This window comes from Phocoena sinus, chromosome 1 (assembly GCF_008692025.1).
Source record: "Phocoena sinus isolate mPhoSin1 chromosome 1, mPhoSin1.pri, whole genome shotgun sequence".
In the NCBI taxonomy this organism is placed as follows: domain Eukaryota; kingdom Metazoa; phylum Chordata; class Mammalia; order Artiodactyla; family Phocoenidae; genus Phocoena; species Phocoena sinus.
In genome coordinates this window covers 6,341,483-6,357,651 of record NC_045763.1, presented here as the reverse complement: position 1 = coordinate 6,357,651, position 16,169 = coordinate 6,341,483, and the positions used below count along the sequence as shown (strand labels likewise).

Below are 16,169 nucleotides of genomic sequence, written 5' to 3'. Positions count from 1 at the left end.
CCCATCACCCCAAAAGATCTCCATTGCCTACCCCTCATGCTCCAGACTCCAGGCAACCACTCATTTGCTTTTTGTGATTACAGATTTGTCTTTTCTAGAACGGAATCGTACAGTCTGTATGTTCCCTTTGGTGTTTGGCTGCTTTCATTCAACATGATGTCTTTGAGATTCATCCACTGGTTGTATCCATCAGTAGTTTGTTTCTTTTTACTGCCAAGTGGTATTCTTGTGAGTGGGTGTACCATAATACGTTTATCCGTTTTCCCGTTGAGGGGCTGTTTGACTTGTTCCCAGTTTTTGGTTCCCAGTTTATGGAGAGTAAAGTTTTAATGAACACTTGTATAAAAGTCTTCGTGTGCACATATGTTTCTATTCCTTTGGGGTAAACACCTAGGAGTCGAATCATTTGCTAGGTCGTATGGTACATATTTGGCTTTCTAAGAAATGCCACACAGTTTTACAAAGTGGTTTGACCCTTTTACATTTCACCAGCAGTGTATGAGATTTCTCGTCACTCCCCTATCTTCCTGAATTTTGAAATTTATATTCTTTCATTTTAATTTTAACAGTCCTTCAGACTTGGTCATTTTGATCCTTGGAACTCAGATGGTGGAATCTGTTCCGGCTCCTTGTTTAAAAGCTGTTTCTATTTTATTTTACTTTATTTTATATTTGGCTGCGTTGGGTCTTCGTTGCCGTGCGCGGGCTTTCTGTAGTTGTGGCGAGCGGAGGCTACTCTTCGTTGCGGTGCGCAGGCTTCTCGTTGCGCTGGCTTTTCTTGTTGCAGAGCGCGGGCTTCAGTAGTTGTGGCGCATGGGCTTAGTTGCTCTGCAGCATGTGGGATCTTCCCGGACCAGGGCTCGAACCCGTGTCCCCTGTGTTGGCAGGCTGATTCTTAACCACTGCGCCACCAGGGAAGTCCCCATACCATCTTTTGATACTATTTGAAACTCTTTAAGAACATTCATGTGTGAGAAATAGAAAGGATCCCTCATAACCATGTGAGTCAGTAGCGCACACGGACCAGGGCTGTGCAGAAACGTCAGGGCGGCTCTTGTTCACAGCCTTCAGGTCAGACCGAGGTGTGACAGAGACACTGGTGGTCGTGCCTCCCCTCCAGGTTTCTCACCCATTTTTTTTTTTTTTTTTTTTTTTTGTGGTACGCGGGCCTCTCCTGTTGCGGAGCACAGGCTCCGGGTGCGCAGGCTCAGTGGCCATGGCTCACAGGCCTAGCCGCTCCGTGGCATGTGGGATCTTCCCAGACCGGGGCACGAACCCGTGTCCCCTGCATCGGCAGGGGAAGCCTGTCTCGCCCATTTTTGTTTCCTTCCACCATCCGAGGCCTCTGTCACCCTTGACCCCTAAAACAACCTCAGCTATAGGCGGAGGTGGGAGGAACAGGAACCACTTTGGATTTCCTCATTCTTTTTTCCAGCCCTGGGATTGGGCCATGATTTACTGCACCAGCTGCCCTTTTGAACTGATGAAGTACGCCGCTCTGACACAGTGTTTGAAGGGTGACGCTGACCTGCCTTGGCTTCTGTTCTGTGTTTTCTCATAGGAAAACCAGAGCCAGGTCACTTTTATGTCAGCACAGGTCTCTTAATCCCCTAGTGGATTTATGAGTTTGAGCCCGCCAACAGCAAAAGATCAGTACAGATAAATGACTTTCCAAGTCAGGAGGGTAGGAAGTAAAGAAGCAGGAGCCGGGAGGTTTCTTAGATCGTGACCTAAGGGGCTCAGGATACTCCACTCACCGTGGGGCCCATCATATAGCCTGCATTTGTGCTCTAACATGGAATAGACAGGGTAGAAATCCGAGGGCAAGTCCTACATTTGCCCTTGTTCAGTCACCAACTCATGGAACCGAAAAGGGGGTGGGAAGCGTCCTTGGTGGCTGGTTCCTGGCCTCCTTGGCCTGGGGTCGTGCTTCATCTCTTAAAACACTGGCAGTCCCTAGCGTTTCGTTCAGTGGTGCTTGGAAAGACTAAAGCACAGCCACAGCTCCAAGAGATACAGGCTGTAGCCTTGTGGGAGCTAGTCAGGAGTCCTTGAATCACAGATCCTTTAGGGGTCTGATGACGGCTGTGGTTCTGTGTCTTAGAAAATGCACAGAGATGGGACTTTCCGGGTGGCGCAGCGGTTAAGAATCCGCCTGCCAATGCAGGGGACACGGGTTCGAGCCCTGGTCCAGGCAGATCCCATGTGCCACCGAGCAGCTAAGCCCGTGCGCCACAACTCCTGAGCCTGCGCTCTAGAGCCCGCGAGCCACAACTACTGAAGCCCACGTGCCTTAGAGCCCATGCTCTGCAACAAGAGAAGCCACCGCAATGAGAAGCCCGTGCACCGCAACGAAGAGTAGTCTCCGCTCGGCACAAGTAGAGAGAGCCCACACACAGCAACAAAGACTCAATGCAGCCAAAAAGGAAAAAAAAAAAAAAGAAAATGCACAAAGAATCCAGCTCTCAGTAGTGAGTACTCAGCACACGTGCGTCACCTGCTTTGCAGAAGCCATTTCCCCGCCTCAGATCTGCCCACTCCTGTCCCAGCTTACTTGCCGTTGGGTTCCCAGGCCGTTCCTTCTGGGGGTGTGCTCATGGAAACCTCATCTGACTGGGCACTCCACCAGTCCCAGGAGTTCATCGTGTGGTACCCGTGCTTCTCTGTCTCTTTCAGTCTCCTCAACACTGGTCTTTGCAGCTAGACCTCAGGTCACTGGAGGACAGACTCTTCACTTATCTTTTTTGGCCCCTCCATTCACAAGGCAGAGAGCCTCCTGTGAGGCAGAGTGGGCTTTGGCCAAGAAGCTCCCACCTTCAGATGCGGGACGTACCACCACACACCCCCTTCCACCCCCCCTGCCAGGGACATGTCCCAAGATACTGTCTGTCAGGTTAACTGATTTTCTACAGTATTGATTTAATTAGGGAAGATCAGTGTGATCGAGCCTCTCTCACTGTTTTAACTGGGTTTTTAAAAAAATAAATTTATTTATTTAATTTATCTTTGGCTGCGTTGGGTCTTCACGGCTGCACGCAGACTTTCTCTAGTTGTGGTGAGCGGGGGCTACTCTTCATTGCAGTGCACGGGCATCTCATTGCAGTGGCTTCTCTTGTTGTGGAGCATGGGCTCTAGGCGCGTGGGCTCAGTAGTTGTGGCTCACGGGCTTAGTAGTTGTGGCTCACGGGCTCTAGAGCGCAGGCTCAGTAGTTGTGGCGCACAGGCTTAGTTGGTCTGCGGCACGTGGGATATTCCCGTACCAGGGCTGGAACCCGTGTCCCCTGCATTGGCAGGCAGATTCTTAACCACTGCACCACCAGGGAAGTCTGTTTTAACTGTTTTTTAAACATTCCAAGTAGAGGCACTTTATCTTGGGGTGTTTTAAGAAAACGGTCTTTTGTCAGCCAGGGTTAGTGGAACACAGCATACGACCGTCCCCCACCCCCACCCATGTGTGTACACATACGGTGTGCCTGATGAGCCCCTTGGGGCTGGGAGTGCCAAAAACGCTCTTGTTTTTTTTTTTTTTTCAAGTTGCACTTGGACTCATGTCCACTTGCTGTATTTTTTAGAAAGATGTCTTGCCTCCCTTTCTTTTGGGCCATGCGTGAAACGAGGAGCTCCTTTGACCTGAAACACTGACCTCGTGACATGTGGCCTTTCATCTCCACCCAGCGCCACTGTGTGCTGTGTCCACTCTTAATCTTTTTCGCCAGGCCCCGGTCTCGCCTTCAGCACCCAGTGCCGGCTTGTCCGGGGTGGGCGTTCAGCTGTAGAGCAGTTTGCCTGGGTTTGGGGTCTGTTCTACCTGACCTTCCTCCTGGCCCCAGTTCCTGCCACCTCAGTTGTTTGCTTTGGTTTCTGGAATGGTCTAACTGGCCGGGTATTTCCATGTCGCCCCTTTGTGGATTCACTGAAACGCTGTGAAGAGATCATCCTCTGTGTGTGCGCCCATTCACACACACACACACACGCACACGCACACGCACACGCACAGCTGGAGGATAGGGGGTCTTCCTTTCTGTCAGTGAGTTATTGATGCACCTCCAGTGCTTAGAGCAGTGGCGGCATCTACACATAGTAGGCACCCAGCAGATACCTGTTGAGCAAATGAATGTTCCTGATGTCTAGAAGTTAACGCTCCAAGGGGCTGGCCCCAGTGGCCTGGCAGCTCTGCAGGTGTGTCTTGAGGGAGTGCAGGCCTCCGGACAGCTGTCGTAAAGCGAACCTCTGCTCACGGCGCAAGAGGCAGTGCTGGGGCGAGGGCGCTTCCCTCACAGCCGTCCCTTCTTTCATGCAGGGAGAACTGATCACCTTCTATTACTACTGGAAGAAAACCCCAGAAGCAGCCAGCTCCCGGGCTCACCGCAGGCACCGCAGGCAGGCCGTCTTCAGGAGGATTAAGACCCGCACTGCATCCACGCCCGTCAACACACCCTCCAGACCCCCGTCCAGTGAATTCTGTAAGTGGGGGCTGTGCACACGCAGGCACGTGTCCCAGCTGTGGGTGGGCCTGCTTTCATCCCTGGCATAGCTCGTGTGTGTGTGGTGGCGGGGAGTACAAAGCCTGACCTAAGTGTCTCACTGACTCGGGGGATTTGGTAGGGAGAGTTTTGCAAACTATTCGTACATTTAGATTTTCCTTAAACTCAACATCATCTTTTACAAAAATATAAGTCTTGGCCTTGGCCTGAGGCGTTACTGGTGACTTAGAGGACGTTTCCCCTTAGCCGAGGGTGTACTGCACTTGTGTTGTGGCTGCAGTGCGGTCCGATGAACGTTCTCTTCTTCTTCCTGCTACTTTATTGGGATTCTCCTCTTGGTCCCCTGTGACTTGCAATCTGATATGACGGTGAAGCCCACACCTTCTTAACCTCTGAAAACTAGAGTAGTGCCTTGTGGTTCTGCCCTGGCCCAGGGCACTCAGCCTGAGGGTCGCTTATGTTGCTCACGCAAACAAGAAGTAATCCAGTAGGGCCGGAGGGGCTAGGGCTTGCTGGAGAGGGAGTTCCTCAGGGTGTCAGGGAGGGCGTCGCAGGTGCACTTGGCCCTGTTCACGTCCACCAGCTGTGGGCATCAGTGCCAGCCACCCCGGGATTGAGGCGTGACAGCAGCCCCCCCCGCGGAGTGGCAGGGCAGACCCTCGGGTACCACCCCTCGTACACGAGTTCTTCGTTCAGAGTGGTCCTTTGTGGCCTGCTGGGCCACCCTGACTGTTGGCTCAGAGCCTGGGGCAGGCCAGAGGTGACAGGTGGTCCCAGTCTTGGCCCAGCTGACGGTGTCTCCCGCCACCCCCTTGCGTGCCCATCGTGCCCAGTGGACCTGAGTTCAGCCAGTGAGGATGACTTCGACAGTGAGGACAGCGAGCAGGAGCTGAAGGGCTACGCCTGCCGCCACTGCTTCAGCACCAGTAAGTGCGGCTTGGTGGGCAGGGTGCCCTGCGCTGGAACGGCCGGGCTCGGCCACTTCCGGCTCTGCGCGTTCGGGGAGTCGAATTGGAGGCCTGTCTGGGCGGTCATTGACTTGACATTTGCATTGTCTTCAGGGTTACTTAGAAAGTTGCAGATCTTTGTTTTACTTGACTCTCCTGTTAGCGTTCGGGATGGAGTGCCGACCAGTGGGTAGGACAGGCTTGTTCAGGGTCGGGGCCTGTGTCCCCTGGGAACCTGCTGCCAGCTCTTCCTGGGTCTCCTGAGATGAGGCGCGGGTGGTGGGCAGTCCTGAAGTCCTCTCCCTTCCAGGGGAGAGCAGGGCGACACTAGTACCTCTGTGGTCTGGGTGACAGGTGTTTGTCCAAGCTCAGCGCTACATGGTTCTCGTGACGCCGGGGTCAGCTGAGCCCATGGAAGGGCCTCCCTGCTCCGATGTCTGTCCCCAGGGGCGCTGGTTGTCGAGGTTGGCACCCCCGCCCCTCTTCCCTTGCACAGCTTCCAAAGACTGGCACCACGGGGGCCGGGAGAACATCCTGCTCTGTACAGACTGCCGCATTCACTTCAAGAAATACGGCGAGCTCCCCCCCATAGAGAAGCCCGTGGACCCCCCACCATTTATGTTCAAACCTGTGAAAGAGGAAGACGATGGGCCCAGTGGGAAACATAGCATGAGGACACGGCGGAGTCGTGGCTCGGTGAGTCCCCGTGGCCAGGCAGCCAGACTGCTTCTCCAGGTTCCTGCTGGGGGCTTGCGCCCATCAGGAGGATGGTAGGTGTGTTTCATTTTGGGTAGAGAAACAGACCCCCCCGAAGGTGAAATGATTTGCCCGAAGGCATTAATTAGCTTTTTGCCTGTGGGGCTGGGAAGAGCTCTCTGTTCTCTCCCTCCCTTGCATCTTCCTTGGGGAGCTGGTAGACCGGTGTGACTTGCTGTACCCCTGTCTCTTCCGAGCCCCCATGGCTTTGCAGAAACATGCTGAAGGCCTGGTGGTTTTAGGAGCTGAGCTGCGTTATTTGACAGCTCATCTCCTCGGGTCACTTCCATCCTGTCAGGTGAAATCAGCAAGTGTGTGTGTTTGGATCTGGTGGGAGGAGCGGGCAGTTAACGTGGAGCAAACAGAAAGGGTGAGGTGACTTAAAACTGACTTTAGGTGTAACTGTCCCTCGGGGTAGCTCGCGTAGTAGGGCTGCCCTCCCGACTTCTGCCCTCAGGCAGGCTTGCCTCATTCAGGACAGTCCCTGGAGATGAGCGCTTCCGGTGTAAGCTGAGAATCGCCCTCTTTTCCATGTAAACCCGCCCGTTCACCCCCTCCTTTCTTCACTCCGTGGTGACCCCCCTGCAGCCAGGGACAGCCAGGGGTCCCCGTGGTTGGCCAGGGTCTGGGATTTGCCGCGAGGCTGTTGGTGGACCTGCTCTGGAGGCTCCTGCCTGGGACCGGGGCTCAGGTGGCCGGTGTGGGAACCGGGGCCCCGTCTCACCAGCCTCCGGTTGGGGTGGGCAGATGTCTACACTGCGCAGTGGTCGGAAGAAGCAGCCAGCCAGCCCTGATGGTCGCGCCTCGCCCATCAATGAAGACATCCGCTCCAGCGGCCGGAACTCCCCCAGCGCTGCCAGCACCTCCAGCAACGACAGTAAAGCAGAGACGGTGAAGAAGTCGGCCAAGGTGAGGTGCTGGGGCCCACCCTGCCCTTGAAACCCGGGCTGCTGGAGTCGGTGCTCAGCTTCCCCGTGTCCCTTAGTCATTCGTGGAGCCTCCTGGGCACCAGCAGTGCCTTGGCCTGGGGCCTGGAGAATGGGGGTCCACGCGGTTCCCAGCACGGACCTCTGGGGGCCACCTCTGCCTTGAGTTTCCCATCCCCAGATACTTGTTCCTTCCTGGGCCCACTGGCCCCTTCCAGAGCTTTCTTGTCTTCGGGGATGGAGCGTGGCGTGCGGGGGGGCCAGGCGTCAGCAAGCAGCTGTCACCCACACCCCCCGAGGCTGCCGGCCCATCCTCCCTCAGCCTGAGTCTCCCTGTGGGCTTTCCCGCCTCAGAAGGTGAAGGAGGAAGCCTCGTCCCCTCTCAAGAGCACCAAGCGTCAGCGGGAGAAGGTGGCCTCTGATACGGATGAGGCCGATAGGACCAGCTCCAAGAAGACAAAGACCCAGGTGAGATCTGTGGCTGAGCCGCGCTCATCACCGCTAATGGAAGCTAATGTCCCTTGAGAAGCCCCAGCCCAGATTCTCCCTGGGCACAGGTCATGTCCCTTCTCCCAGGGAGGGGCCTAGAGAGCGGCCCCCCGAGACTGGCCGGGTCAGGGCAGGACCCGTGGTCCCCGGAGCCACACCTCGCTGTGTGGCAGGGCAGAGGGCGCCCCAGCTCCCCGCTAGAGCGTCCGCCCTCCGCTCTCTGGCCCCAGGAGATCAGCCGGCCCAACTCGCCGTCCGAAGGCGAGGGAGAGAGCTCAGACAGCCGCAGCGTCAACGATGAGGGCAGCAGTGACCCCAAAGACATCGACCAGGACAATCGTAGCACGTCCCCCAGCATCCCCAGCCCCCAGGACAACGAAAGCGACTCCGACTCCTCGGCCCAGCAGCAGATGCTGCAGGCCCAGCCCCCGGCCTTGCAGGCTCCCAGTGGGGCCGCTCCAGCTCCCTCGTCGGCCGCGCCGGGGACCGCCCAGCCGCCCACGCCAGGGCCCACGCCCGCCACCACCGCCCCGTCACAGGGCTCCCCGTCGACCTCCCAGCCCCCCACCCAGCCGCAGGCGCCCTCAGCTCCTGCTCCCCACGCCCACGTCCAGCAGGCACCTGCCCTACACCCACAACGGCTGCCCTCACCGCACCCCCCGCTGCAGCCGCTGACCGGGCCGGCCGGCGCCACCCCGGGCCCGCCCCACCCCCAGACCCCCCTGCATGGTCAGGGCCCGCCCGGCCCTCACGGCCTCCAGGCCGGGCCGCTGCTGCAGCACCCAGGCCCCCCGCAGCCCTTCGGCCTCCCTCCGCAGGCCTCCCAGGCGGCGGCCCACCCTCACGCCTCCCTGCAGCCGCCCGCCTCTCAGTCGGCGTTGCAGCCCCCGCAGCCCCCTCGGGAGCAGCCCCTGCCACCTGCGCCCTTGGCCATGCCCCACATCAAGCCCCCGCCCACCACACCCATCCCCCAGCTGCCGGCGCCCCAGGCCCACAAGCACCCGCCTCACCTCTCGGGGCCCTCGCCCTTCTCCATGAACGCCAACCTCCCGCCCCCTCCGGCCCTGAAGCCCCTGAGCTCCCTGTCCACGCACCACCCGCCCTCGGCCCACCCGCCTCCCCTGCAGCTCATGCCCCAGAGCCAGCCTCTGCCCTCCTCCCCCGCCCAGCCCCCTGTGCTGACCCAGAGCCAGAGCCTGGCCCCTGCCTCCCACCCCCCCACGGGCCTCCACCAGGTGCCCCCCCAGACCCCGTTCGCCCAGCACCCCTTTGCCGCCGCGGCCCCTCCTCCCATCACCCCTCCGAGTTGCCCCTCCACCTCCACCCCCCCGGCGGGTCCTGGCCCCTCGGCCCAGCCGCCCTGCTCTGCCCCCGTCGCTGCGGGAGGCAGCGTAGCTGGGGGGGCAGCCTGCCCGCTCCCCACCGTCCAGGTCAAGGAAGAGGCCCTGGACGAAGCTGAGGAGCCCGAGAGCCCCCCTCCGCCGCCTCGGAGCCCGTCCCCTGAGCCCACTGTGGTGGACACCCCCAGCCACGCCAGCCAGTCTGCCAGGTATTGGTTCCCGGGAACCGGGCACGTCCGGGGCAGGGACAGCTGGGCACCTGGGGCCTCGACAGGGACCCCAGCGAGACCCGGGCCTTTTTCAGGTTCTACAAACACCTGGACCGGGGTTACAACTCATGTGCGCGGACAGACTTGTATTTCATGCCTCTGGCGGGGTCCAAGCTGGCCAAGAAGAGGGAGGAGGCCATCGAGAAGGCCAAACGGGAGGCCGAGCAGAAGGCGCGAGAGGAGCGGGAGCGGGAGAAGGAGAAAGAGAAGGAGCGCGAGCGGGAGCGCGAGGCGGAGCGGGCGGCTGTGAGTCGGGCGGGCGGCCTGCTCTGCTCTGCTCGGGGGCTCCAGAGGGCTGGTCCCCACGCTCGCCTCGGGGGTGGGCCGCCACCGCCTGGCGTCCTCTCGGCAGCCACCCACGTTACCTCTGTGTCCCAGATACGCGGACCCATCCGGGCCCTGGGTGCCCCGCCAGTGCAGGGCCTGGACCTCTGCTGGGCCGGGTCCGGGTCTGGGTCTGGGGCACGGAGGGACCCAGTTGGCTGGGCCGGCGGCCGGACACGCCCAGCCCTCACGGCCTCTTTTCCTTTAGCAGAAGGCGTCCAGCTCTGCGCACGAAGGCCGCCTCGGCGACCCCCAGCTCGGTGGTCCCGGCCACATGCGGCCCTCCTTCGAGCCCCCGCCCACCACCATCGCGGCCGTTCCTCCGTATATCGGGCCCGACACACCGGCCCTCCGGACTCTGAGCGAGTACGCCCGGCCCCACGTCATGTCGCCCACCAACCGTAACCACCCCTTCTACGTGCCCCTCAACCCCACCGACCCGCTGCTGGCCTACCACATGCCCGGCCTCTACAACGTCGACCCCACCATCCGCGAGCGGGAGCTCCGGGAGCGCGAGATCCGGGAGCGTGAGATCCGGGAGCGCGAGCTGCGGGAGCGGATGAAGCCGGGCTTCGAGGTGAAGCCCCCGGAGCTGGACCCCCTGCACCCGGCCGCCAACCCCATGGAGCACTTCGCCCGGCACGGCGCCCTCACCATCCCCCCCGCCGCCGGCCCCCACCCTTTCGCGTCTTTCCACCCTGGCCTGAACCCCTTGGAGAGAGAGAGACTGGCCCTGGCGGGCCCCCAGCTGCGGCCCGAAATGAGCTACCCGGACAGACTGGCGGCCGAGCGCATTCACGCCGAGCGCATGGCCTCACTGACCAGCGACCCCCTGGCGCGGCTGCAGATGTTCAACGTGACCCCGCACCACCACCAGCACTCCCACATCCACTCGCACCTCCACCTCCACCAGCAGGACCCTCTCCACCAAGGTGGGGACACCAGGGAGCCAAGGGCAGAGGACGTTGTCGGGGGGCGCGGCTGAGAGGTCTGCAGAGAGCGGGGCTTAGTGAGCCCCTGTCCAGCAGCGCCTGCTCTGCTGGCCGCCTCTGGGTCCTGTGGGTGAAGGGCCCGGGAGGCAGCCCTGGGGAGGGTGCCAGTCCAGCTGAGCTGGGAGGAGGGATGCTGGCTGGGGCAGGGCTGGAACGGCCCTGGGGTTCCTATGGACCTGAAGGCCACGGGAGGGCCTTGGGCAGCTGGCCAGGCGGGCTCTGCTGATCCAGGGTCCTGGACAAAGCTCTGCTGATCCAGGGTCCTGGACAAAGCGAGGCTGGGGAGGCTCTGCCTGTGGGCGCGCTGAGGGGGTGGGGGAGGGAGAGGAAAGGAAAGCCATGGCCAGCTCTTCACTTTGTGGCTCTCCAGAGCTCCGCTGTAGGGGCAGGGAGGCCACGGAGGGTGACAGCTACTTTGGGTTGGGGTTGCTGGTGGCCCTGGTGACCAGAAGCCAGCCGTGGAGAGGAGCAGGTCCCTGGGAGTTGCCGCCAACGAGGGCAAATGGCGAGAGGCCCCCCGTAGCCCTGCACCGCCTGCATGTGCACCTCTGCCCCTTGTCCTAGGTTCAGCAGGCCCAGTTCACCCGCTGGTTGACCCCCTGACTGCTGGCCCGCACCTGGCTCGCTTCCCCTATCCCCCTGGCACCCTCCCCAGCCCTCTGCTTGGACAGCCCCCCCATGAGCACGAGATGCTTCGCCATCCAGTTTTTGGTAAGAGCGCGCCTGGGGAAGGGGTGGGGTGGGGTCCAGGGCAGAGCTGGGGTGGTGGTCTGCCGCGACATCCCCGTTCGTTCTTGTATTCAGCACATACCTCCTGAGTGTTGGGAGGCTACTTGGGAACAAGGCAGGCAGACCCCTGTTCCCAGGGAGCTGGGGGTTAGGGGTATAAACGTGTATCGGGAGCCGGGACGATGGTGGGCAGGGAAGAGATAGCGGAGTGCCGAATTCAAAGGAGGGCTGAGGGCAGGCCTCTGTGAGGACCAGTCAGTAGGCTGAGGAGGACGGGGCCCAGGGGCAGGGGGTCCGGGAGCCGCACTTCTCTCTTGCGGGCGGGCGGGGGCTCTGCTCCAGTGCTCCCTGCCGGTGAGGTGGCTTCTTGCCCGTCCCCTTGGGAAGCTCCCTCCAGATCCGAGCTCCTGGCCGGCCTCATCCTGGCCTTTCTGTCTCAGAGGCTGTTCTGTGTTTGGCAGGCACCCCCTACCCCCGAGACCTGCCTGGGGCCATCCCACCCCCCATGTCGGCGGCCCACCAGCTGCAGGCCATGCACGCCCAGTCGGCGGAGCTGCAGAGACTGGCCATGGAGCAGCAGTGGCTGCACGGACACCCGCACATGCATGGTGGTCACCTTCCGAGTCAGGAAGATTATTACAGGTGAGGAGGGGCTGGGAGGGAGGCCAGGCTCCCACCTCCCCGACCTGTGGGTCCCCCACCCCCTCCTGCCCCTCCTGGCTGCACCCCCACTCCCCCCCCACCCCGTGTCGACAAGCGCCGGACTCCTCCCCCTCCCCCTCGGTTCACCCCCACCCCCTCCCCTCTGCTTCTTGTGCCTCCTGTGGAGCTGTCTTGAGGAGGGGAGACAGGGCGGGGGTCAGCGGTGTGGAGGCTGCCCCGGGCATCCGGGCCCTCCAGCTGCAGGCCTACCCAGGCTTGACGCTGATTACTTCTTCCTTTTTTTTTTTTTTTTTTCCACCCCCTCTTTCCAGTCGACTGAAGAAGGAAGGTGACAAGCAGTTATAAGTTATTTATTTGTTAACGCTGGCTGTGGAAACCCCAGTTCTTGGGGGAGAAACAGGACTTTTTACATACAATAGGAGCTGCAAAAGCAAAAAGAATATCTTCTAAAGATTTCTTTATATATTTAAAAACCCCACAACTAAAAACGTATCAGCATACTAGTGTTCGTTTGTAGAGAGGATTCCTTGAGACTGGTTTGGGTCTCCCTGCATGACAGTCCCCCAGAAACTTAGTGAGGCCTGGACTGGACTGAACATTCAGAAAACTCCCCTGCAATCTTGGGGTTTGGCTTTAGTTTTCTTTTCCTTCCTTGATTTCTTCAGTAGGTGCTAGAATCCAGTTCACACCCTTCACTGTGCGTGCAGACACACTCAGTTGCGTGTGTTCCAAAACCCACAAGGTTGCCAGATAGGCAGCGTATGAGTTTGGAATCCAAGAGCTGTAATTTTTAAAAAATCTTTTATTTTAATACATTGTAGGAAATCTTCATAATTTGAGGAAGTTCTGCGCATGGCTTTTTACGTCTGTAAATAAATAATTTTAGAACAGCCTTTTTTTTCTTCCATAAACTACTATTCTGATCTATTTTTTCCAGCCATGTCACTAATTGTGAATTCCTACCAGCTGTTGACAGAATACAGAGTTGATTTTTTAATAAAAAGTTATATATAATTATCCCTTTAATTAAAGGGAACGGATGGGCGTTACTAGTTACAAACGGGCAAACGCTTGGGACTAGGTTTGGGCGCAGCAGGGAGCAGCCAGGGGTTTGCAGGGACAGTGTTACAAACCGTTTCTTTGTTGTGCTGCTTTGGTTTTCACTTCTGTCTGTTCCCAGCCTGTGCTTTGCCAGCGGTGCAGACATCTGTTAGCTTGCACCAGGAGCGCAGGAGTTAAATGTCCCCCATTCTGTCTCTGAGGGATCGAAAGCACATGTTTCTGTGTGTCAGATTGTAGATTTCCTTATAGATTTCTCTGCACACGCATTTGATTGTCCTGAATGAACTGCCTTTTTTAACATTAACTTGGACAATTTCATAAACAAACATTCTAGAAAATCCAAGAAAACGATTCCCTGCGAGCCACTCAGCACATATGCTTGCCAAAGGGATCTGTTAGAAATCTGCTTTGTCGTGCGTGTCGTCGTTTGGATCTTCTTGTGGTGAGGCCAGGCCATCCTTGTCACGGCCCGAGGCTGCTTTGGAGTGAGGGAGATCCCGGAGTTGGTCCGGCTGCGGGTGGCGGCCTGTGTGTTACCCCAGGAACAGGGACTCACGTCGGACAGGGAGACACTTGGCGTCCCGCTCTCCTCCCGGAAGCAGGACGGGGGTCACAGCCGTGGACGTGGAGTGAGAGGCAGCTCCACCTGGGGGCAGGTGGCCCAGAGAGCCCGCCTCGGCTTTCTGAGTTGCCCGCGAGCTGCATTTTCTCCAGAGCAGAGGGTGGGGAAGTTGGAAGGACATTCTGCACCTGTTGATCACGCTTTCTGCCAGGACGTGACCTTTTCTGTTCCTCTTCTCTCAGCCCTTCGGGGGCTCTTTCTGCCGTGGTGCGCGGAGTTCCCGCCTGGGGGTCAGTGGACGTGGAGCGCGTCTAGGACCGGAGCCACAGAGGGGGCGGGACGAGAGGCTGGCGCTTTGACCCAGAAACCAGCAGGCAATAGCTCAGATTCAGGTTCCAGATTCACACTTGCCTCAAGGGCATTTCCAGTGTCCACTAAAGCCACGTTCGGTTTCCGTTGGGACAGATAGAGGATGGTTTTGTCTGTTGAAAATGTTCGTAGGTTTTTTCTTTCGTTTTCTCTCATTCCATTTCTGCCTTAACTTTAGCTCCTTGGGGGGAGGCAAGCTCAGATGAACACTTTGTCATCGCTTGAGTGGCCGCGTTGGCCAGGGGCGTTTGTGTCCCCGGGGCTAGTGACGTGCCATCAGGGCGGGCTCCGCTCTGCGGCCTCCACGCCTCTGAGCCGGGCCCCTTCCTGCTGGACTCGGGCGCTCCTGCTGCCCCGGCTCCTGCACGGAAGCCCCCGCCTGCTTTGCTCCCTTTGGGTGGAACGCGACGCCTCCTGCCCAGTTATCCTCCTTTCTCTCCTCTCTCGTCCATTTCCAAAGAAGAGAGAGAGTTGAAGTACTTGGAAGTCTGTACTTGAAAACTGTCTGAAGGCGTTTTCTCCTTAGGTTTTGGTTTTCTCCCCACGTCCCCAGGTGAAGCACTGAGATTCTTCCATTTAAAAACCCACAACCCGAAATCCTCACCTGGTCAACTGCAGCGTGTGTCGGAGGCCCCAGACCTTCACGGTGTCTTTGAAGCCCGACCCCTTGGTCTCCTTTTGGGTTTCCTCCCTTTGTTTGGAGTTGTTTTGCTTTTCCGTGTTTTATGTGTATCTTGTTCACTGTCGTCGGGTTGAGCTTCACTTCGCTGTGGCAGCAGCAGAGCGGAGTGTGCATTCTGATTTGCTACGTTTATATATATCTTGAAGCTAAATGTATATATGAGTAGTTTGCCATGAGATAACACGGTGTAAACAGAGTAGACACCCAGAAATTGTGACTTCTGTGTTCTCTCCATCTGAGTATTTTGTAATTTTTTTGAAATATTCGTGGACATAAATAAAAACAAGCTACACTACAGCGGCTGCGTGTTCTCCGGTGGACTGCGTCTCATCCCTGCGGTGGGCGGGGGAGGCGTATTGGCCGTTGTTCTGACCTGGGTCTCCCCGGGTGCGGAGGCGCAGGGGGATGGTTTGGTTCTCTGCGTTGCCAGCACACTGCTTACCCTCCGAAACAGCTTCCAGAGAGCCCCGTCTGCATCGTCCGGGGGGAAGGGGCTCTCTGGCGGGTACACCGCCCTCGCGGGGAGGCTTTAGCTTGCTGACTCGGGACAGTCAGGACGTGCAGTGGCTCCCCAGGCAGTGGGCATTCAGTGCCCATCCGTGGGCATTGATGAATGGGCATTCATCAACCGGGGTGATGGCGTTGGGACCAGAACGCCCCCTCCTCACTCCTCCCCGTGCCGTTCGACCCGCACCTCTAATTTGTGGACACCCTCCAAGGCGCGTGGGCCTGTGGCTCCTTCTCTGCCGAGGAGAGGTCTGAGCCACCAGCCAGGACAGTGGCCTCCTGCCCCTGGCCGCGCCTCCTGCCTGTCCCCTCTCTGCCTCTCGCCGAGGCCTGCCGGTACCCCCAGCCCGCCTTCAGCAGCTGAGGTGCCCTCCAGGTTGAGGATGCCTCCAAGCCCCATGGGGGAATCTTACCCAGTGACAGCGCACCGGGTCACCTGCAGGGTGTGCGTGTGGCCACGAGGGGGCAGCAGTCACCAGGTTGGGTTCGCGGCATTTCCTGAAGCTTCGAGACTGCCGTTGGAAATTGATATGTGCGACTCTGTATCTGGGGTCTGGCCGTGATGATGGAGCGTGAGCAGCCCCGAGTGCTCATTGTTAGTAAACGGCCTCAAACCAGCCAGGCTCCGTGCGCCTTGTGGTGAAGGCCTGGGGGGGGCGGCACGTGTTAGGCACCACCTAATTTAGGGCATGAGAAAGCTTTGCCAACCGGAAGGGCGCAGGTGGCATACCCATCAATGGCCCTAGAGGCACTTCCGTGCCCTCCAACAGCAGGAGCCCTGCTGGGCAGTTTGGGTAGTTGGGGGAACAAAGTGAGGGCCGTGCAGGCGCCATGGGAGGCACATGTGACTGTCGTCATGAGTCACGGATGAGAAGGTGGGATGGGGCAGTGGGGTGAGTGGGTGGAATCCAGGTGCCACCTCTGCTGGGCTCTTTTTTTTCTTTTTTTTAAATTTTTATTGGAATATAGTTGCTTCACGATGTTGTGTTTCTGCCGTACAGCAAAGTGAATCTGCTGTGCATATACATATCTCCCCTCCTAGTTGGATTTCTTTCCCATTTAGGTCAC

General features: G+C 58.6%; 1 protein-coding gene across 4 annotated transcripts in view; it reads left to right on the top strand.

Annotated features, from left to right (window-relative positions):
• Positions 1–14,891, top strand: part of RERE (arginine-glutamic acid dipeptide repeats) — a 429,896-nt gene extending 415,005 nt beyond the window's left edge. For 3 of the 4 annotated variants that reach the window (XM_032610681.1, XM_032610670.1, XM_032610682.1), the window contains 11 exons: positions 4,301–4,463; positions 5,318–5,410; positions 5,928–6,127; positions 6,935–7,096; positions 7,468–7,581; positions 7,833–9,151; positions 9,247–9,457; positions 9,744–10,467; positions 11,092–11,238; positions 11,718–11,898; positions 12,231–14,891. In XM_032610681.1, coding sequence (XP_032466572.1) covers positions 4,301–4,463; positions 5,318–5,410; positions 5,928–6,127; positions 6,935–7,096; positions 7,468–7,581; positions 7,833–9,151; positions 9,247–9,457; positions 9,744–10,467; positions 11,092–11,238; positions 11,718–11,898; positions 12,231–12,264 — 3,348 coding nt within the window. In that variant the 3' untranslated portion in view covers positions 12,265–14,891. The remainder of the gene's footprint in view (positions 1–4,300; positions 4,464–5,317; positions 5,411–5,927; positions 6,128–6,934; positions 7,097–7,467; positions 7,582–7,832; positions 9,152–9,246; positions 9,458–9,743; positions 10,468–11,091; positions 11,239–11,717; positions 11,899–12,230) is intronic. The other variant, XM_032610678.1, reaches the window with a different exon arrangement.
• Positions 14,892–16,169: the final 1,278 nt, after the last annotated feature.